General features: G+C 37.1%; 1 protein-coding gene across 1 annotated transcript in view; it reads right to left on the reverse strand.

The window, feature by feature from the left end:
- INPP4B (inositol polyphosphate-4-phosphatase, type II, 105kDa) overlaps positions 1-23764 on the reverse strand; it is a 288721-nt gene that overhangs the window by 101977 nt on the left and 162980 nt on the right. The window contains 4 exon segments of the mRNA XM_009894169.1: positions 4689-4836; positions 10983-11055; positions 13490-13601; positions 22561-22640. Of these exon segments, the coding sequence (XP_009892471.1) occupies positions 4689-4836; positions 10983-11055; positions 13490-13601; positions 22561-22640 (413 nt within the window).

The raw sequence follows: 23764 nt of genomic DNA on the forward strand, positions 1-23764 counted from the left end.
TCTTTCCCTTCCTTGGAAGTTTTATTACCTGGGTTTATATCTGAAAGGCTCAAGATCTTCAAACAGCATGATCGTTTGAGGTTTGTTCTATGATTCACACTTAAGAGCAGAGGCTAATTCTCCTGCATCGCATGATAGCAAAGAGTCTCAAATTCAATAAAAGAATGGCATCTGTGGGATTTACACTTTAATCATAACTTATATTTTAGTAATTAGCAATGGTGTATAGAAATGGTTTAGGTGGTTTTTTGTTTTGTTGCTTTTTAAATTTTAGTGTTTCAGACAGCAGGAAACACTGGTATCAGCTTAAGACAATGTTGCTTCAGCTCAAAAAAAACCATTTTACTCTCATAGTTTATAACTTCCTTTCTCTCAGCTTGGAATCATACATGTAGCAAGATTAATCACATCATTAATTGCATGATTACTCAAGCATTTAAACAGTTCTGTGGGTTTCTGTTTTCTTTTTTCCCCAATTTATTAATCAGTGCCTTATTCAAAATAAACAGTGAGGATATTTATGACACAAGCAACATAATAAAACTGTACAAAGCTTTTTTAATCACCTTAATGCCTTAACACCCCTAATTTATACTCTCTGCACCCCCACTGACATGAACTGACAAAATTACACCCAACTTAGCACTATTAGAACCACGGATAAGTACTAGTAAGTGCAAAATCTCTAGTTACCAATGTAAAGCTTCAAATGCTTTTTGTGATGATAGAATTTGAGCACATTAAAATAGTTATAATCTTGAGGAAAAGATTATTTTTTGCTTTGGTTTGGTACTGTCCTTCACTATAACGTGGGAGAATAATTTAAAGACCTACAAGTTATATCATTTGCTCAATATAGACTTCTTTGAGACTGGGGCATGCTGTGCACAAATGACATCTGGAAATGAGAGCAGCCAGTCTCTGAGCAGCTTTGCTGACTGGTACAGAGTGATTTTCTGGAGTCCTAAAACCTGGGTATATCTTACAGAAAACAACAACGAACAACCCTCTCTGACAGTCTGATAAGTCAACATTTTATAGCTTTCAGTACTGCTGAATAATAGGTAGTGTTATGTAGAGGTAACTACTACAACACAAATCGGGTAATGTTACTCCACTCCAATACACTACAACTTTAAACAGCCTATAACAAAGCAAAGCCCAGCAAATCTTACTTCATTAGGTCCGATATGAAAACTCCTCTTAGACTTTCAAAGAAGCCATCTTTTCCAAAATTTGTTATGAACAGCGAAATCAAGAGGACAGAGAATTAAGTAGTGTTCATAAATGACAATATATTTTATCCTTTAGTTTATAAGTTGATGCATTTTAAACTGATCATGTTTGAGGAGGGCAATTGTCTAAACACAACCGATGGCGAATAAGAAAAGAGAGGTTTTGCATCCTTTTTGATGCACAATGGGGTAAATACTGCATATGCATGTATTTGAGCTACATTTTACTGACGTTTGAAGATTATTTAACTGTTGAAAAAATTACTTCTTTGAACATTTGTGCTAGGTAGTTACTTGAAGCAAGGTTTTAAAAGTCCTTAAGTGGATGGCATATTAACAGTGCCCATCCAAATGCATTTGGTTCAAACAGCTTCAAAAGTCACGGTAAGTTTACCCAGAATAACTTTTTTTTTTTTTTTTCCTATTACCTCTTATCAATACAATGTTTCTGCAGTGCAATTGCTCAAAAATAAGTCATGTCAAAAATAACATGCAAAGGTCCGGAAAAATCAACGCCTACTCCCAACACATGGCATTTCTGCCTGCGTCTCCATTTCTCTATAGAAGTTGTGTACTAAAAAGTAGTAGAAAAAACATACATCTTTCACACACAGTCTGAACTTTGTCCTCATTCTGTAAAGTTAGAGGAAAGAAATCAGAAAGCAGACAAACAGCATAGATTTGCACAAGAAAAGGTTACTGTAGTTGGGACAGGACAGCCATTCCTGATGCCGGAGGAAAGCCTGAGTGTGCCTTGTACTCTGGAGAGAGGGTTCAAGGAAAGTTCAGCAATCTATCCTTGAAATTTGTTTATGGGTTGTGACCACAAATGTCACGGGCCAAATTCAGCCGTAAGTAGGCAGAATTTCCTTTCAGCCAAAGCCGAGTTTGGTTCCAAAGGACTCAAAAGCACTTTAGTGGCAAATCTGAAAGACACACGTACTGCAGCTTCTACTAGAGTCTCCTAATTCTCTTGCTGTGCTGATCTAGTGCAACACAAGTTACATCTACAACTGCAAGCTTATGTTATATGGGTCAAGCAACTTGGAACAATCATTGTAAACTACTAAGTCTTTCTAAGAATCATTAGGTTGGAGGAACTACTTGGCTTGCATGATAGATGCAAAATATCTGGACAAGATTTGTGTAAAGAAATATTAAAAACAGGGGAAACCTCAAGGAGGAAACAGATAATTTCTTAATAAAAACCAGCAAAGCAGACTGTATAACCCTTACTAGAACAATAAAAATGACCATATAGCTCCTTATAAAACTTCTTCCAAGGTCTGAAGGATAAAATGTTTAATGCATACATATCTTTAAAAACATTATTTCATGCTGAAAAACAAAGTTAAACATCCTTAGGGGTTACATATTTCAGAGTATCACGTCAGTAAATGAAAGTTTGGTTAACAACGAACACTGCAGTTTTATCAAGAGATAAACAATCCTAAGAGCTATGAGAAAAGGGAATTTAAATTACAATTTAAAATACAATACAGAATGGGATTAACAGTTCACTTGGATATTTGTTTTTTAGGTAATTGCTTCAGACCTCACTATATTGCAGCCACAATAGGAATACAACAAAACAGGCTGAGAATAAGAAGTGGCCTTCTGAGACAAAAGTATTTATTCTTCTATAGTAACTGGGGAAAAAAGATGCAGAGAGAATACTTCAGAAGAGAACAGCATCAAGATGGTTCAGAGTAAATTTCGTATGAGTTCAAGAACTAACATAACAATATCCTCCTCACATTTTCTACCTCAAAAACATATGGAGTCCACAAGAGTACACATCCTTGTAATTATTTCAAAAAGGAAAGCCCATACAAAGCTGAAGCTCCAGCCTACAACTTACATGACGACAGGTGACACAGATGCCCCTATTCCCACCATCCGCTAGTACTCTACCACAAATTGCTGCTCCTTTTAGTTGGTCTTACCTCCTCCCTCACATCGATACAATCACTTTGCCTCTCTTTCTCTCACATCCACGCTTTCTACTAGGCTTGAAGAGCTAACCACATTGGCAGTCAGGAAAATCAGAACCACTTGCCTCAATCTTTGAGCAACTTTTACTTCTGTTTCTTCCTCAAAGATCTTCCTTATTTTGGTGAGTATTGAATAATCATTAAAAAAACAAACCGTAGTGATTCTTTACCATGACTTTATCCAAGGAGGTGAATGCTATAATATGAAATAACAGCAAGAGCTATTACTTGCATTATGTCTTTGCAGAGAATAACGCAGTAATAGTAAAAGTGGTTAAAGTAATCCCCTAACATTTAAAAGGCATTTACCCATGGGGCAAATGAAAATCTGGAAAGTGGATGAACTGTGCAAGTCAGCATAATCTATTTTTATTGCTTACTAAAAACCTTACACATTAGTATTCTCAAACAAGATCAGGCCATAAATGCCTAAACACAGTATTAAATGAATAAAATAAAGTATTATAACAATTCATATGATTTTTATAACCCATCATCACCGTGCATAAGTATGTATCAGTCCATTGACTTTATTAAAAGCAAGGTTCTGGTGTCCCACATGCTGTTCTATTGGCATAAAAAAACCTATACAGAAGCAGTGGATGAGGTGAATAAAAAAAGAAAATAAGCTCCTATTGCAGGACAAACAACCACTGTAAACAACCGCAGGCAACTCCCTCTAATGGAGGGAGCTGCCTGAAAGTGCACAGGACGGCTTTGGGATGCAGCACATACATGAGACCAGATGCCCACCTATGTGTGAGGCAACTTTGATGGGGAAAGAGGCAATATCTTCTTTTTCACCATCGATCACCGTTGGAAAAAGACAGTATGTTTTCAGGGAAGCCCTGGACTGCTTAAAATACTGCCTTTTTCCACAGTTGTATCAGTATTCAAGGACAGGCTGCCATTTTAGTCCCTGCAGCGGGAATTTGGACATCCAAAGGATTTTGGGACACTTGTGCTCCCTATCGTCTTTTTTCCTAAGCCATACATATTGTAATGATCCTCAAACATTTATGTTCTCTTTGCTCTTTTATTAACTACAAACATGTCACTTTCCATTGCTTGTATAATGTTTGTTTGCGACATTAGCACTGCCCAAACACAAGGCCAAACACACTACCATGTAGTTCACACCACTGTTGTGTGTTGTTTCTTTATAACTAACTTTTCAGAATATTTATATTGTTAACCAAATGTTGATGCTTACACATTTGAAGTCATGACTGCACTCTAGCACAGTTCATTGCTCAGAACTTACGAAGTCACTGGAGTCCTAAAAATTCTGTGCCATCAATTCTGTTGTTCAGTTAAAGCTGTAAATTCTTAGAAGCCAAAAAGATAGCTATATTTTGCCTATTTCATACTACAAATTAATATTTTTACCTCATCACCTACATTATTCCAACTCAAAAATAAAATTTAGTATTTACTATTGCTAATTCTTCTTCCTTACCTTCTCATATCCTCCTTTATGTGCAGGCTGATCAGTTCTTTAGGAACATGGAAAGAGAGGGTGGTCTCAGCCATCTGTTCCCGGATCCGCATCCACTTGTTGTCAGAAGTGGGGAATCTATATAACTTAGAGATCGGGTTTTTTAACACTGCAGAGAGGAAAAATTGTATCATTGCTTTACTACGGTTATATGACTCTGAAAATTTATGACAACAATTTCATCCAAAAATAATATGTTATTTCCCACTTGCTTCCAGAATTAATTTTAGAACCATTAAAATTCTATTAAAAACATTACATTTTTATTTAATTTATTATAGCAGCATGTGGAGGACAAAGTATTACTAGTACAGCAGATAAATCACATTTTACCTGCACAGTAGGTATCCAGTGAATTTAGCATTTTGGGGTAGTGAGGATGTAAATTATGCTCTCTAGTCTTACACTTAAGATACAGTTAGGAAAAACGGAATGCACAGATAAACAATGAACTCACATACTGTCAATGCTATCCCTTACCATCTGCTAGAATCTCTCACATCGCTAATAAATTGCATGGGATAAGTGAATAATGCTTCAGAGTTTAGCTATAACTGATGCATCTTGTCGATGCTATGAACACACAAGTCATTAACACAAATAGATGATGTGCATTGACATTAAAGGAAATCTGACCATTGACATGTTCAAGATAACACCATTTTAGAGTCAACTTGATCACTGACATAGTCAAGAGACTGCCACTACATAGAAATAAATATAACAATTCTGTAAATATGTTACACACACTTCTCAGATCACCATTTTAACTTGACATAGGAAAATTATGTTACTTGATGTCTTGGAGGGTTATGCTTAAAACCCACCATGTTTTTTATCTTAAAGATCTCACACGTTGTCTATGTTCCCATCCAGATCTTACAATGATGCTCTATAATAAAAGTGGGAAATTTCTGCTCTCTCCTTTCCCCCCCCCCCAGCCCTCCAGTCTTAAACTAATTTTCTAGAAAGACCAAATAGGGAAAAAGCTGAGAAAGAAAAGTTTTGTTTGACTACATTGATAAGCTTCCTTGGAGACAAATGATTGTCATTTAACACACACATCCACTGCTTCCTAACACAGAATAACTTTGGACAGCCATACAAATCCTACAACAGTACATTTCTATCAGCCTTCTGGAAAAAGCTGCCTTAGAGCAGACTCCCATTGATCTGCCACTGAATGGTCTATAACTCAAAGGAATGCATTTCCCATGCGCGCTGCGAGGAAACTGTTGCTGTCAAAATGACATCTACTAATAGAAACTTCAGCTTCACAACCCACTGCCACCATTATTGCCTATGTAGGCTGATTTACAGAGAACGAAAAACACAGACCAAGTTACACAAAGAAGAAGAAGATACACAAACTGTCTTGTCTATCTAATCAAACTTTTTTAACAGAAGGCCTTTAGGAAAGGCCTAAACCAAGACCATACATTCAAAGATATCGGTAATAAAACAGTTGTTGCCAACTCATAAAGAAAGGAACGTCGTAAATAATCATGTGTAAGCAATTGCGGATGTATTGTTTTCTATTCCCATCACTCTACGAAGATCTCTTTAATCATTAGTCTTTTATGAGAAACCGGAAGTCTTTTTAGGGTCATTTTGCCTTTATTTATCAGTGATTTTACTTACAAAAACTAAATTCTGGCTTACTGTTATGAAATAAGCCTAATAGAAGCTTGATAGCTATGACATATGAATAACAGCAATTTTTATTTACTATTAACACCCAAAATACCTCAGTGTTCAAGCATCCCATGCCTATAATCAGCTTACACCTTGTGTCGGGGCTTTATTATATTACTTAATTAAAATATCCTGTAAGGATTCCCTATTTTCCTCCTCTTTTGCTAAGATTCTTCTAATTAATGAAATCAGTTTTGTCAATAATATTGACAGCCTCTGTCAATCCACAAAGTAGCTATATGGCACTGATCACCTTCTATTAACAAGATGGGGAATGAAAATCTTCAGATGTCAGGGAAAGCTCAAGAAACTAAGGGCTAATTCAGGTCTGCCATTAAACAGAAACCTGCCAAAACAGATGATAATTTTGGGTTGGGGTTAGTTTGGTTTGATTTTTTCCTTTCTCTATTTTATCTTTTCATATCTACTTCCCAAGTTATCAAAGGATGCTTTTCCAAGAAGAGCCCTTAAATTTGCATTCAATCTATTCCATTCAAAAATGTACATTTGGCCTATGAGAACCTAATGCACTAAGTAGCTCCACAATCTCTTTTCCTCCCATCTCCAAACTACCACCACCACAGGAAAAAACCAAAGCCAAACACAACACCCAACACAACTGAAGCACATGATAGCAACAGATATTAGGAATCACTTTGAAAATGTGGACCCAACGTTGTAACACTTATCATTGTTAGAATTATTAAACTACTCTTCAGGTACTACCTCCAAGTCTGAATTTTCAGATGGGGATAACCCCAAGTGCATTCCAAGTTTTATAAAATGGCCAGAAAAACTCTCCATTGGTTTATGAAGAAAATTTCATTTATTAACTCAGAAAAAAGCCTGGGAATTTTGTTTTCACAAGGGATCCAAATAATTCCTATTTGCAGTACTCCTAAAACTTAAGATCGTCAATAAGATCCACACAATACTTTATGTTTTTCTTATAAACAGAACTACTGAAGTCATGCAATGCCATAAAAATCTCAGATGTATTTTCCTTTCCAATTACAACAATAATTGCTTTGTCATTACAACAAGCTGTCTAAAAAAGAAATCCAGAAGGCACGTAAAACCACCCAAACAGTAACAATGGCAAGACTAGATATGGCTTTTATAAAAAGTAGTTATTAAAATGAGTGAAAGTTTCAGCAAGTTAATCCTTCCTGTATTTAGACAGTGATCATGAAAGGCACTGGAAAAAAAATCCAGATGAATTGCAATGGTTAAAAAGAGAAAAAAAATTTAAAAGCCTTTCTCTATAGCATGAAGCCTAAAAGCCAATGCCATATATTTAGCCATCCATATTTTGGGACATTCATTTTTTTAAATTTAAGGACCTCTGTGCTTTTTACTCCATGCAATATCCTTCATACTGTTTCCCCTGCAAGTAGAATAAAAAAATTAATAAAAGATTGAATACTCTGTTTTCATTTTTGTTACCTATCGAACATAGATCAAAGCATACCACTGCCATACACTAATTTAGTAACAGCGTTTCTGTTTATAGCTTCCTTTGTAGCATAGGTGTATTATGCATATCATCTCAGGAAGAATAATTTCAACTTTCTTAATTTTTGCTTAAATCTCAATTACTTTTATTCTCTTTTTTATTGTAAAGCGCAATATGTTTACATGCAAACAATTGGCAAACTCTCCAGTGTTATAAATAAATAACTGAATTTTGAGACATATAAATTCAGTCTCTTGGGGTATAAATGGAATAGCGATAAGGCTCTGTGAAATATGATACTCATTCCCACTCACTCAGTAAGTGGCTCGTAACTCACTTGAGGGCTGCGAGTTCCTTATATTAAGATTTAAATTTCAGAAGAATGCCACTGTGCATCTATGCCTACAGGCTTAATGATTCACATAGGGGTATTTTTTCAGTTTCGTAGTTTTGAAGACCTGATAAACAACACGAGACAGAAGGAACCAGAAATCTTTATAACAGTGTACACGTGTACTAAATACATATGTATAGAGAATATATATGGAACTGTAGATAGTTCTGTATGTACACAGCAGGGAAAGTAGTGCAGGCAATGTAGATGTTATCAGGTTGCCTGTAATACACTTCTACCACATTACTGATATTGTTCCTTTCCCTTCGGTCCTTGATTTTTGATTGCCCCTAATTTTGCCACACTGAAATTTGTCTGGCCTAAACTGATTATTTTTTGGAATTTTCAGCTTAGATGTTCCAGCTGCAGCTGGAAATATGCAGAAATATGCAACAGAAAGTTCTGTACTTTATAAACTTGAATTCTGACAGTAAATCTTTTAGAGATGTGCATTTTACTATATCCATGGCAATCTACCCAGATCTGACAATGATATAAACATTGGGAAAGAAATCTCAGTATGTAAAAACTCAAAGCTTGAACTTAACACCTCATACACAGACCAAGGGTCTGTCTACCTTTATTGAAAATTCTTGCATCCTGCCCAGCTTCTAATACCAACAAAACTATGCACGTGCCATTAACACAGAGTGGATTAGTATGTTTTTGGGCAGAGCTAGTGTGTGGTACAATATCCTTCAGGGCAGTACTGGTACCCATATGAGAAAGCTAGTCTCCAGGCAACACAGAGCTTTGACCAACATGAAGCCCAGTCATGGAGGCACGCTGGGGAAGAAGTCTGACTGGTTGGGCAAAGAGGCTGAGAGCATAAAAGGACAGCTAAAATTTTCTAAGAAAAAAAATTGGGAATTCAATAAAAAGAATGGGACTGACAAAACCTGGAACTGGTGCCAGGTGTCAGCAGAGAATTGGAGGCAGTGCTGGGGTGAGAAGAGGAAGTCACAAGTGCAGGAAACAGACTGAAGAATAAGTACTTATTAGAACACACTTCCTGTGACTGAAAACTCTTTCCAATATCCTGCCTGCTGTCATTTCTTGTATATGCATCTGCAGTTTTGTTCTTTCCCCTCAACTCTTTTCAAAAACAAAAAATGACAAAACCTCTCCATGGTATGTTTGACTTTACAAACCTTGGTGATGTTGGGTAGGGCGGGAGGTTTGGTTATATGTTGTATGTTTGTATATGAGAGCAAAACGTAGAAATGTTAAGAGTTGTCTAGATATACTGTAGAATCACGTGCAAATACTCACGATAAAGTAATCTAAACTTCATTATTCATAAAACTGATGTCTACCTTGGAAGTTCCAACAAAGTACATTGCCCAAACTCCAGCATTTCCTCACCCAAAAAAAACCCCCCAACAATCAAACCCACCCAACAGAGGCAGCAAATTGAAAAAAAAAAACCAAACCAAAACCAAAAACCCCCAAAACCCACAGTTGTGAATCAGAAACATTTTCTCTGAATGGAAATGTCATTTATTTAAGATCCACTTATCTGGATGGCATACAGAATCAGAGTCAAAGAATGGCTCATTGAGTTAAACCAAACAATTCAACCGGTTCTGTATCTTGTCTCCAACAAGAGCCATAAATAGATACCTAGAGATTCAAGACACTCTCCCTGCCTCCAGCTATTTTCAGTTCAGGAATTTCCGGAGCCAGTTGCAGTTCCTGTGCATTTAGTAATTCTCAATTAATATCTTTTCCACAAACATACCTAGTCTCACACTGAACCAACGAAAAGAAATGACAGTTCTGAAGAAAAAAATAATTCCCTAGTTCTGATCTAGTTTCAACAAATCATGGAAGAAAAAAATAAATTACTGCTTTCATATATACATGGGAAAACCTATTTTATGCAGGTTTCTAGTGCTCCCTTCAGAGTGCAAAGCTAGTCTAATAAGTCTCCTGTCCTATCAGTGAAGTCATATGAAGAAGTTTCAGTAAAGGTTTTAAAAGGTTTCAAAACTTCAGCAACATTTCTCTTCAACTGTATGTAGCAAATACACAGAATTCTTGACAGCGCTGTGGTTTCAGATGACCCATATAACTTATTTGTGACATTGTTACTGCAGAGTAATGGAGATTCATAAACTTGGGCTAATAAAACTTTTATGGTGCAGCATATCAGCATGTAATATTTCTCAGTATAATGAAAGAGAAATAGATCTATTCAACATCGTACACTCAATACCAGAGCTAGAATTGAGAATGCCTTGCCAACAGCTTCCTTCATTTCAGAACGTATAGCTTCCAGTTCAAACTGAAATGGCCACTTCATCAGCTATGAGAGAGATTAATTCTCCAGAGTATTCAGTTGCAAATAATGCATAATTACTTTAACAGAATGTCATGCAATGACATGATAAAAACTTATGAGGTTAATTCCATGCCCACTGAAGTCACTGACAGTCTTAAAAATCATTGAACCGTAAAGATGCAGGAGTGGGAGATTTTAGCAGCGTTTCAGAAAGCATAATTGACACTGCTGAAAGTTTCCTCATGTTTCTCAGTATCATTTTACAATGATACTGTCAAATATGTATAAAAGATTAAAATATTAAACTTAAAAATGTGTGCATCATTTGAAGAGCCTTTTAAGAACTCTGCTGCAAATCTTTGTGATCTCTTCAGGATCTGACATAGCATTGCAACAGTCATCTTTTATGGATGTTAGAATACTTACCTGCATTTAATGAAGGCAAGTTGTCTTTACCACTTATGCCTTCAGTGGCTGTACATTCACGAACCAATGCACACTATAAAAGAAATGCAACTGTAAGTATAACACATTCAGGTGTTACAAGGAAATTCACAGCAGTTTAGAAATGGCAAAATGAAAAACATCACTGATAATAACTTCCCAACCCTTAATTATAATTTACATTTTTCTCTTTATAGTTCTGTTCCAATATACTGTAACACAATCAGAATTATAGCGGAAAAAAATGGCAAAGCATGATCAGCTATTCCATAATAAAACAGGTTTCCTACCAATACAATGGCAGAGGTTAAAATAATTTTTGACAAGTTCTGTGCTTTCAGAGAGGTTTCTTTTGACAAGACAGTTTTCACATGCACAGTGTCAGAAAGCGCTCCGTGAATTTTTAAACAAGGGAAAAGTAGTAACCACAATAAGTCTTCAAAATGTGCTTGTGGTTTGTAATTAATTTGTTATACAAGTGAATCAGAAGATTTCTTTGATAAGATTAGTGTATAAAAGTATTAAAAGTTTATGGAAAAATCAACCAGTGTAAACCTGTGTTAAATGTACTAGGATGTATATTTTTAATGCTCCTCCTCCTCTCAGTCAGAAAAAAAACCCCACAGATAGCCTCTAAAGGTGATAGGGAGTTCAGTCCCAGGTCTTCCCCAGTTTATAGATGTCCTGTTGCAGAGCTTGAAGCCAAGAGCAAGACATGATGTACTCTCTACCAGTTGATATCTTTGATTGAATTTAACTATCACCTTACTCTTCCATGAGGAATTCCTGGCACATAGTTTATCTAATGAGCTAGCAAACCTAATTCAGAACGTATTGCTTGGAAGTAATTCAATAACTCTACATTCTCACAATTGCATCCTCACTACAAACATATAAACTAAGACTCCATAACGCAACAGCATGATGTAACTAATCCATAAAAACAAAGGACTGCTATAAAGACCACAGAAAATACAGCTTTCAGCCCTGGTCTTTGTTGACAAGTACCCTCTAGAAAGATGCTATTAAAGCTTTCCGTCTCCCCCAAACTATAAAGAGCTTATTAAATACATCTCAAATAATTGTGAGAAGTCTCATTCCACATTTTGAAATGGAAGAAAAGGAAAATGTAAGAAAAGGCTGAAAAAAACAGTTCACATTGCATATTTTGTGGAAGTTTTATGGTACGAAACCAGAAAGATTTCACAGCATTTATTGGCTTCTTTGAAATTGGCCCCACCGATCCACTGTTTTAAAAGGGCATTGAGGTCCTTTGAGAAAAATGATGAAAAAATAAGTATAAAATCTATCCTCAGAGGTTGGTCCAAAAATAGACTGTTTTGGCTGAGCAGAAGAGATATTCAGAACATCACCCTTTTCTCCAAAAATACATTCTTATCTGTTACTTTCAAACAAAAAAAAAAATAATTATGCAGTTCTTAATTTTACGTTCCCTGTAGCATTATCTAAAGTTGGGGTTTTTTCCCCCCACGAAGAGCAGAATACACCATTGTGTACAGCAGTACACCATAGTATGAGGGCTGCAAAAATTCTGTCAGTGAGAATGGGGCTGCAGAGGCAGAGATACCAGGAGGAAGTAACTCTGCACAGGTCTGTCAGTTGCTATCAGTCAGGGACCCAGTTAAAGAAAACTTTTTATTAACTGCAAGTCCTTCAAACCCTGATTTCCCCGTTCTGAGCAGTCATTTCTGAATCTCTCCCAAGTCCAAACTTCTTGTCATCATAGAGACAGCCCATCCATTCCGCCCTCCCTCCTTTGGTTCTCCATTCCTCTCAAACCCACCCCAGCTCCAGTCTCCGCCACTTATGCCTGCAACAACCTGCCTACATAAGAGCATTTCTGCTCTTTCTGAGCCCTTCTGTCCTTCTTGTCCCACACTATGAGCACCCCAACTCAGAATCCCTACACACACCCTCTGGTAAATGCTGCTCTATGCTAGCGCTCTAAGGCACCATGGCTGTGCCATCCCTCCCGTTGATTTTCCCCACCACTGTGTGCTCCCAAGAAATGCAGCTGAACCTGCCCCTTTGCAAGGGTTCACCTCTTCTTTGGCTTGCCTGTCTGTCATTCTTTCCAGGTTTTCAGTATTGTGGGCACAGGTTGCACATAAAAATCCACGTGAACAGGACTTCAAGGGCAGAAAACAGAGGAACTGTCCAAGGGAAAAAGAAGTCAGGTTTATGACATCTCTATGGACAGTTTTTTTGATCAGGAGTGATTAAATATGGTCAGTTGAGGTCAAAATCAGCTTTTTCCTAAAGAAGGGAGGGATTAAGAATCTGAGGATAGAATATAACTCTGTACATTTTCTTGAAAAACTATTTTTAGTTTAGGGAGATTAAGTGTACATAGTACTTTATTCCATACATTTTTGATTAAGTCCTTAACCCAATTTGGAATTAGTAATTTAGGCATTTGGTACAGCTGATCATTCTAATTAACTTTGTGCAATGAACTGAGTTTCTACCTTTTGATCCTGGGCATCTGTTGTGATGTGGTCTGTTTCCCCATCCTCCAGCTCTCCCATCTTCACCAGATTGACTTCAATGGTACCAACTGTCTTTCCACCATCAGAAGTCCTGGAAAAAAACACACGACATTGGGTCACCTGCAGCATCACACTCCTTCAGTAAAAATATTGTCAGTAAACATTTAGTCCCCTCTCCATTTTGTATAGCTGCAGTCACCTGTATTGAATTCGTTATTTACGACCATAAAGGAAATATTAACAATAAGGCATATTGTATTTTCTCCAGATTTTGAATAACAATGGAAGTTTTCATCATGAAACTGAGGATGGCTAAGTGCTATAAATGGTGGAAGAACCCACAAACATTGCCAAGTTTTCATTCTAGTCATTATTCTGTCCGTGGACCATCAGAGAAAGGGCTATAACATACTGCACTAATATCCAACTTATGACCTGCAATCTTACTGCACAGTGCACTGCTTTGTTTCCTAACTTAATCTGCGAAGAAAGGACATGCTCAGTATATTAATAAATCTCCTGCTGAACTGAAATAATGAAACTAATCTGAGTATCACTTTTCCTTTTGTAGCCCCTCCGCAGAGTAATTATTCAGATTCAGTCCCATTTCTTTAACTATATGGGAGAAGATAGTATAGTACCAGGTGAATTCCTTTATTATCATCTCTGCAAATAGTTCACTTCCAAACAGGCAGAAATAAATAGCAATTCAGACTTACGTGTCCAAACAAACAGTACTGCTCACTACCTTTTGGGATAAACAAGGGTTTAAACTCCAAAAAGATACTGAATGCTTTTTCAGCTTTCACTGGTAGCAAAACACCAAGGTTAATGGCACAGTCTATCTCCCGTGGCATATTCTGAACAGCTGGATATTTTGACAGGAATGAAAGAAGGGCAACAGATCATTTAATAATAATGAGAAAAGTATAGCAACAGCCACCAAGCAAAAAATCGGCAAAAGGAAATGATGAGAATAAGTTTAGCAGAACTGCAAAAGCACAGAGAAGAAGAAGAATGAAAACAAATGGGTTTGGGGCAATACTGTGTATAATCTCCGAAGTGAAGATGAAAAGTGATGAAGCAGGACAACGGAATACATAGAAGAGGGACTAGAGGGCTGGTAATAAAACGAAGAAATGACTTTCAGAAACAGTAATATTTGAAAAAAGTGTTTCTATTAAAAACTGCCACATTCCTAGGGCAATCCTCACCGCAGGAAAACATCAGAAACCCCTTCAACACAGACACCCTTCCAGAACTTGAAAAGAATAGTCCTCACATTATATTAGTAAAGGAAGGAAAATCCCCCAAAACACCCTTCCCCTTAGTTCACCAAGCAGGAGAAAGACAGCAGCCCGAGCACTGGCCCACCAGTACACCTGCCTGCGCAGCGCGGTATTAGGTAGAGGTCCGGCCCTGGTCCCAGCTGGCGCAATGCAGCTCTGCGAGCCCATTCCCGCTGCCTCTCAGGCACCGAGAGCCCCCGAGCAGCATCGCGCCGACACACGGCATCGTCTCCCGCTCGGTCAGGGCAGGCCCAGCTCAGCTTTGCCTCAGCTTTGCCTTGCTGCCTTCTGCCACGCACAGCCCTTCCCAGAGGAAAGACTCCCCGCCCAGGCAGGAGGACCCTGGCTCTGCGTTGAGCTCCCACAATTTTACATAATCTGTATTTCTGCAGGCAGTGTAAGGCCTTAATTAAGACACAGGATGCCAGCTCTTTACACTGGCTGAAGTTAAGCACATATGTTAGTCTTTTCAGACATGGATACTTATTTATCATGCTAAATCAAAACTTTCATTTTCTACAGTACAGACTCAAAATATAGCTATCCCCCAAGCTTCAAATTTAAATAATTATTTCGGTTGCAAACCATTATGCTTTAATATGTGACTCAGTAGAATACACTCATCTTGCAACCATATAAATTAAATATGTTCTTATGTAAAACCTTGCAAAATAAACATAATTCTTCATATTTTACATGTGCCACTACTTCATTTGCTCTGAGCCAAATTCATTACTGACAATAAAATAAAGGAACAATTGAAAATGAACCAATTCCAGATAGCCTTGCAACCAAAGAAGCCTACGTTAATTAACAAAAGAAAAGTAATGAGGAAGAGGGGTTCAATGTCCAAAGGGTGTTTATAAGCAAAAACACACAATAATTTTGAAATGCATGAGAACAACTTAAGTGTATTCTGCTTGAAGAACATTCCCCTGAGGTGCTACAGCTGAGTGGTTTGACTTCATTTCTTTTCTCCTTCCTGTGTCAAACCCACACGCAAACTAGGTTACTTCAACAAACGAACAACAGCATTTCTGAGGAGAAAGGGAATACAACAGATGATAGCAAATCACATACACCTTTAAAAATCAGAGTAAAGGTGTGGCTAGAAGACTGAAAATTTTTCAGCAGCTTAACATGTCCCAATCAAAGTGTCAAGTAGACAACTTCGTTACCAGGCTGACTTAAATATGCAACAGCACTTTGCTGTTATCTTGGTCTGAAAGGATAACGTTGCATTCATTTGCCTTCCAGAAGTAAAATCCTACACATTCCTTTTTTAGGGAACAGATTTTGCTAAGGACAAAGAGTCCCACAAGTTTGAGACTGACCTACCTAAACCAGATCTGATTTAAAATTCCATCAGGGTAAACCAAGAGTATAAACAAATGTTGAACAAAATGGAACTCAATTTGCAAATGAACTGATACAAGTCAATGAGGCCCGTTGCTTCAGTAAAACAAAATAAAAATGGAAATGCCATTTATGCTTTCACAGTCCTTGCCTCCCTTTCTTTAGAGCACTATATATTTTCCCTCATTGGTGTTATTAAAGGCTTGGCCTCAGTACAGCAGCAAGTACTGCATTGCTTGCTTGCACGAGTAGCAATACATATTTGGAAGCTTTCTCCATCCATGTTTGAAAAATATTATTGATCTAACTACACTTTATACCATTCTTTTTCAAGGATTTTCTTCTCAAAAATCACTCCTGTTGTCGTTTAATACCTATGTAATACTACAAACCGAAACACACATTACCTGCAAGAGAAGCTAATGCAACAGAGTAAAACTAAACAGTGGGACTTGTTGCGTTGTAGTTGTACGCCTTCCTCCATTTCTCTTATCTTTCCACATGGAAATATGAAAACACAATTTAAAAAACCCCCAAAGTTTCTTCGAATGCTGCAGACACACAAATCAACAAAGACCTCTATAAATGTCCAGGGAGAAACCATCATTAGCTGTGTCAGACACTGTGAATTTAAAATACCACTGGTGCATAAGAGTCTTCAAACAACAGACATGTCACGCATTTAAAACATTCAAGCAACATCATGAGATTAAAATTTCACTTGAAAGAAAATTAAAAGCGAGAAACAGAAGTGATGCAGTGGGAGAAATAAAAAAAAAAGCCTAGCAATCACACTAAATAAGACAAAAATCTGTATTATTTTATTTTGCACTAACAGAAACAGTATGGGGCACACATACATACATAAACTTCATGCTATTTGCCTGGACAGACAGGAGGAGACAATCTCACACATACACACCATTCAACAGAGCATCAAAAGAATAATTAATTGGTTTTAGGATACTTTGTAATGCATTAGGATAGAATAAGCATATTTGCTGTAGTTTAATAAAGCTGAAGAGTGCACTCTGCATTCACATGGTGCAGTGAAGAATGTTCCTGCATCAAATTGCTTACAGTCATGACACAAGATACATTATAGACCCACAGGACAAAGGATTGCACCTTGACAAACCTGCACAGGGACAGTGGGGATGGAGAATACAACAATGAGAATTAAAAGAAGTGTCAATGTGAAGTAGTCCGTATATTGCTCAAACTCTAGCTGGCTTATGGAGTTGGAAAATTGCTGATATTTTTAGCAGCCTGGGACAAGAAGCACCCATCACCTGCAATCTGCCCACAAAGCACATGCATTTGAAATATGACCAATGAAAAGGAAACAAAGTGTTAGAAGAGTGATTTCTAAACCAGATTTTGAATCCAGTGCCACAGGATGCAGGCTTTGGCAGCAAAGCTGGCAACGTTTCAGTCTATCCCTAACCATTCAGTCCAACGTGACTGAATACTGCAGTGCTCACTCCACCTACCACAGCTATAATCCTGTGAGTCTGCACTCGCCTAAGCTGCAGTCACCAAGGGCCCATCTTCTGATGAACCTTGCAGAGGTCATTCCGAGTGAAACAGTACGTTTTGAACTTTAAAAGAAAAATACTTCTATCAGTGTTAAAAGCAACACTGTTCTACTTGCTGAACCAAACCCAGAGACTTTTGAAACTGTGACGAAATCTGCTCGGGTTTAAAGCCACAGTTCCTTACTAATACTTCTGATATTAATTTAAAGTTTATTACACGCATGGATTTCCTTACATCCCAAGTCCTTAGAGATCACCAGGTTAGTATCAGTTCCCTCAAATGCGAGGGAAGGAGCTAGCCAGCACCATCACAAGCAGCAGGAATATGTGCCCACCTTAATGCTGCTGGCGATAAAAGGTTGACCCAGGCATCCAGAGAGAAAGAAGGTAACAAGCTAGCAATGGAAAAGCATGTGAGGTAGATGGACTGAGAACAGCAGCCTTCTGCCTCCAATTCTGTTCTCATCAAGTCTCCCTGCTGCATGTTGAATATGCAAATTTAGGCCTGCTAATTGGTTCCCATGGCCATACCTTGCTTCCAAAAAAAAAAAAAAAAAGGCTCAAGAACACAAAGAAAAAGAAAAGCAGACTGTGTATTTGCATAGCTGTGTTAATAATAAATGACAAAGTGACTGCCTGAAAAGCAAACTCTGCATGACTTTCAGTCTAGCAGGCAGTCCCTTTCTCCAACGCATAACACAATAAATGCAATTAGTACAGACTAACATACAGATTGTCAGAAAATAATTTTCCCCACTGATGCAACAGATTTTGAAATATGCAAGCACAAAATTATTGTACTTGCATAGAAATGTTTATTCTGTGAATTCACAGTGGAGCTTATTGCAATCTATACCATTTTTAAACAAGTCCATTAGTAAATAGCATTCTGTTGCATTCTAAGGTAAATAAACAAAGTTTTGCACTGTTCAATTCCTTCTCAGTTTTCATTATTTCAATGTACTATTGATTTAGCTTCATGCAAAAACAAGTTTTACCTCAACTTGATGGGAGATTTTCCTGCCTTATAAAGCCAAGCTGTTGTTCACCTGCTTCTTATGGTGGATGACATGACATCAAGCAGCCAAGAAACAATTTCAGGATGGAGATCAAGTAAAACGAGTTGTAGGTAGACTTGTACTGAATTTTAATAGTGAAAAGTAGCTAAATACATATTATTTTATAGTCATCATTTGCTATGGAAGTTATACGTACATAAATGACTGCAAATATTAGTGTGCTGCTTTCAAATTCTCTCTAGGTAGTTAAACATTGTGAATACAACTACGTGTCTTCTGGCCCACTGAACTACAAGGTGCTCAAAGGACAGTGTTAGGAGGGAGGGAAGTTGGGGAAACTTTCTTCAATGGAGTCTTGGATTTATTTTTTTGAACTTTCCAAAACCAACTATGGTTTATCTCCTTTATTTAAAGGAAATAGGTTCAGTCCTGCTCAAGAGTGATGAAAATAAGACAGCTAAAAAAAGCAGATTGATAGACAAATAGATATTAACAATGAGGTCAAGTACAGCCACATGTTTAAAGAAAGTCTGTAGAATGCACAATTGATAGACATCCACAACCAAATTCTCTCACATCACCTGTATAATTCATGCACTCCATTCTAGTTCTTGGTTTCATATGGTTAGCTCCATCACTATAATAAAGTTCCTGCTTATAGGGGCTCAAGGCTTCATGTGATATTGATATCACCTTAGTTTCATAATGAAGTAGCCTACTTACACTTTTGTACTGTCTACTAAGAGGAGCATCTCAGACAGATGGACCTTATTTTTACAGAAAGTACAGAAGAGCACTATTATCTTTTTTCTTTGCTGCTTCTTACATGTAACTTACTAGAAATCATACCAAAATCACTTAAGATAAGGAGGACCTTCCTGGAAAAAGGGCAAACTACCACCACAGGGGAAGCAGCTAATGTAAGTACTAATTGCTAGCCCTGTACAAAAGGCCATAGACCTCCACCAAGCAAAAAACCATATTATACTGTTCTTAAAAGAAAGGCATGGCAAAAAGATCCTCTAAACTGAACTTAAAATGTAAATCAACTAAAAAAAAAAAAAAATCAGTATTAATTACTAAGAGTAGCACTCAGTATACCTATTTACAAAGAAAAAAGGAGGTATGCTTGCTTTTTTTTTTTTAAATTGGATACACTGCAACATATAGTGAATATTAAGAACCATTCTGCTATTGAATATGGCTTTTGTTTTATTCAATAGCCTATTTTATCCTGTTCATGATCACAGCCTTATGAGAAAGCTGGAAGCAAGTGGTATTGCATTACCATTGCAAAATGAAACATCCAAATCCATAGAAGGCATTTCTGTTTTTATAAGTTTCATATTGGAAACTGCAATCCCAAGTCTCTAGTAACTAAATTCATCTGACAACATCAGTTTTGTACCTTGTCAGCATTGAAGCAATTCTACAAATTGACCTGTTCGGGTTTTGATGGTTAGATATAGGTGTACACATCAGTTTAGGGCACCTTTATAGAGAAGAAAGGACAATCAAAACAAAAACTTCTTTTGCAGAGGTTTGTAACTTGTGTCCCACTATTAAGGAACAATGGTCGGAAGGGGGGAAAAAGCAGAGTATGGTATGTCAACAGTCAGGAATTGTAGACATATGCTGGCCCTCTACAAAATAACTGAGAAAAATAGAAGAAAATTCCTTTAAAAACACTTTCATAATACTACGCTGTACATCAGAAAGACAACAGCAAGATGTAATAACTGAAAAGAAAAGCAGTGACAAAGTAACCAGATTCTAAAATTACACCAATATTTACAGGGCACACCACAGAGCTATTTCCGGATCCTTAAATCTCTATTTCAGATCTAACAAAGGAGTAACTCTAAATCACAGGCACTCCCTGGTAAACTCCCATCCAAAGTATATCAACAAGAATTAAACAGAATCGCATGCTCTGACTGGGCACTTGGTATCCTCTATCCTCCTGAGGGGTACTAATATAATAGGGCAATTAGAGGAAAGCAAGTTTAGATTACTAGACTGCTCTGGTTAAACTGCCGTTGAAGAAATGAGGATAATTTCAGCTGATTTTGTGCTGCTGAAAATAGCCCTAATCAGGAAACAATCCCACATTTAAAAGGTTAGATTTTTTTTCTTTAAAAAAATAAATCCAACCAACTAAAACCTACCATTTAATGTATGAGCAAATTAATTTGAATTGGTCTATTTGTCTTCTAGTGTTAGCTGCACAAAGAGGACATAAAAGACCAAAAATATTAATTAAAAGAAAAACTTAAGAGGGTAAACTTTCAATCTGTCGTCTATTGTTTATTAGTCATCCATTTGAAATTTTGTTTACTAATTAGATGGGTTAGATACAAAATACTTATTCTTTTCAAAGTTTCCTGAAACTTGACTTTCTGTCAATTACTATGGCACCTGTCAGAAGCATTCTTTCAGGTCAAGTTTTCAATATGTCAATCAAAGAGGCAAAGTTGTCTCAAGGTCTTTGGGCCAACTTGAAAGGATAGACTCTTACAAACACTGTTAGTATTTGTTTATCTAGCCATACATTTCCATAGAGAGTAGTCAGTTCACATTTTATCAGACAGGTTTTGTTTGTTAGAAAACAAAGTTATCTGCTTGTTAGGCAGGGCATTTTCTGTGTTTGGGAGAAATTAAAATCAAGGCATTTCGTTACCTTCACCCTGTAAACTACACACACGTATGCAAATACTATTGTTATAATAGTAAGACAGGTGTAGTAATAAAACCCAAATACTTCAAGAAGTTTCCATTTAAAAAAATGCAATACCCTTCACACAGTGACAGTGCCACAGCCTCGCTGAATGGTTTGTACTTTGGGCCTTCAGCCAAATCAAGGCTGACTTCATGTGCACAGGGTAAAGAATGTAGCACAACTTTTCTACAGTACCTATGTACAATATTCCAGGCAGAATACATAGCAGTGTCTCAGTTTTCCCAGTCACAGCTTCTTCCATCCCAAAATTTTGCCTATGTAGAAACATAGTGAGTTTGGGTAGTCATGTGAACCTTACTTGTACCTATCCAGTAATCCCAAATAAGTCTCCATTGTGCTGGCAAAAATCAGCTCAACAAAATCCCTGTGCTATACAGTCCAATGAATTTGTTCAGAAAAACACCACCTAAAAGGTTTCCCCTAACCTTCAAAAAGTTTTGATTTGTATCTTGATTCATCTTAAGCCATGCGAGTCAGTATCAGGGCTGAAAACTGATTATTTTTTTTTTTTCTTACTTCAGTGCACAGCTTTAAGAAATATCTGTTCAGCCCAGCCCTAGTTTTTGAACGCTGGCTCTGACTCTCCTGCAGCTCTATACCCTGTGTCACTAATTAGCATTGTACATTACCCCCCCACCGCCATTTGAGTTTGGCTGCATGTAACAACGAGTTTAGGAGACTGGACATGATTTCACACGAGAGAAGCCTTGAGTGATTAGGTCCACCATCTTTAAACATGCCTGGTAACTAAACCAGCAAACTACAGTGTTAATTCTTTAAACCACACGCATCAAATGAAAATGAAAAACCTTATGCTCCTTTCTAAAGGAAACTTGGAAAGAATGTCCCCTACTTCAAGTTCTCCGCAATTCTTCCATAGGTTAGCATACTCCAAAATTACTAACCTTTTCTAATCTGACACATGGCAAGCTCCAGCTTAAGGAACTGGTATTTCATTTTGACTTTGTGCATGGTAGAAATATTAGCATTACAAGTTAACATCTAGTATACCTGAAGTAATACTGAGTTTCAAACACAGTCAAGCAGCAATCATCAATTGCCATGGGTTAACAACTCAACAAGGTTTACCATAGAGGAAAACACTTACCTGAGGGTAAGGGTCAATTGTTGCTCCTTTGACTTTACCAAGTCTCCTACTCTAAAAGTTGTACAGCCCAGGAAGCTTCGCTACAAAACAAAGCAGAAAGAAAAAAAATAACATCTCTATTAATTTTTTGAAGTTTTACTTGTTACGTTTTTTTTTAACTCACTTTGAAATCTTTGTTTGGCAATATTACATTCTAATATACCAGTTTGACACAATAGCCAGTAGAAATTTTTAATGCATCTGTAGCATGATTGTAAATTGTTAAACTCCGGTTTTAGGGACAGGAACCTCTCTCTTTTCCATTAAGAACAGTCTGACAACCTGACAAAATACAGGTTTGTAAAAGGTACAGCCACAGGAAAATTTTTGTTCAGTACAAGTGTTTGCATTTTGCATCTTCTTCTTTCTATATTTCTAATTTCGAGAGTACAAGAAATGCTAAGTTTTCAGTGTTCTACCAAAGTTGGTCTTGCTATGGTTTTTCCTCAAGCCACTACCATCTAGGTATTCCAAATATGAATGTATCTGCAAAGAAGGCACTTTTACACTGAGTTCAGCACAAGTTTATTAATAGAAATGTTGTATTTCTCCAGTTAACGACAGTGTTTGTAAGTACTTCTTTCCTTTCCCCTTGCAAGGAGGACCTATTAATTGCATTGCAAGTGCAGAGAAATGTGCTAATGAAACTAGAAAGTCTAAAGTTAAATTAAGCTACACCACCGTATCTTTTCCTTCTATCAAAATCACCTTCACACATGATCAAGAAAATAGTACAAAGAGGAAAACAAATTCATCATCTTTTGCTTTCTGGTTACTTTTTACCCTCTCATCATATCCTGCTGCACATTGCTCAAAATCTCATTTGGTCAACTCGACCAACAATAGTATTCTTGCCCTGGGAACAATGGGAAAGAAAATAATAGTCTACAGCCATCTTCTAACCATTTATCTTTCAAATACACAATCAATATCAGTAGCTCTGAATAAATTATGAGATCATAAGACTGTGTCGAATATTTGCAAGAAAATAATAAGTATTACATAAACTTTGGTTTTATTACATTACACCAATGTCACTCTACTGTTGGAATGGCAAAGTAAAATTCCAGGGTAAATGATATATGGTTTTGGATATACAAATTAAAGGAGAATCAAGTTGCTCTGAGTCAACATAGGCTGCATGCAGACAGCAACTTTCCCCCTC

The sequence above is a fragment of the Charadrius vociferus genome, unplaced genomic scaffold (genome assembly GCF_000708025.1).
Source record: "Charadrius vociferus isolate BGI_N301 unplaced genomic scaffold, ASM70802v2 scaffold21, whole genome shotgun sequence".
Taxonomy (NCBI): Eukaryota; Metazoa; Chordata; class Aves; order Charadriiformes; family Charadriidae; genus Charadrius; species Charadrius vociferus.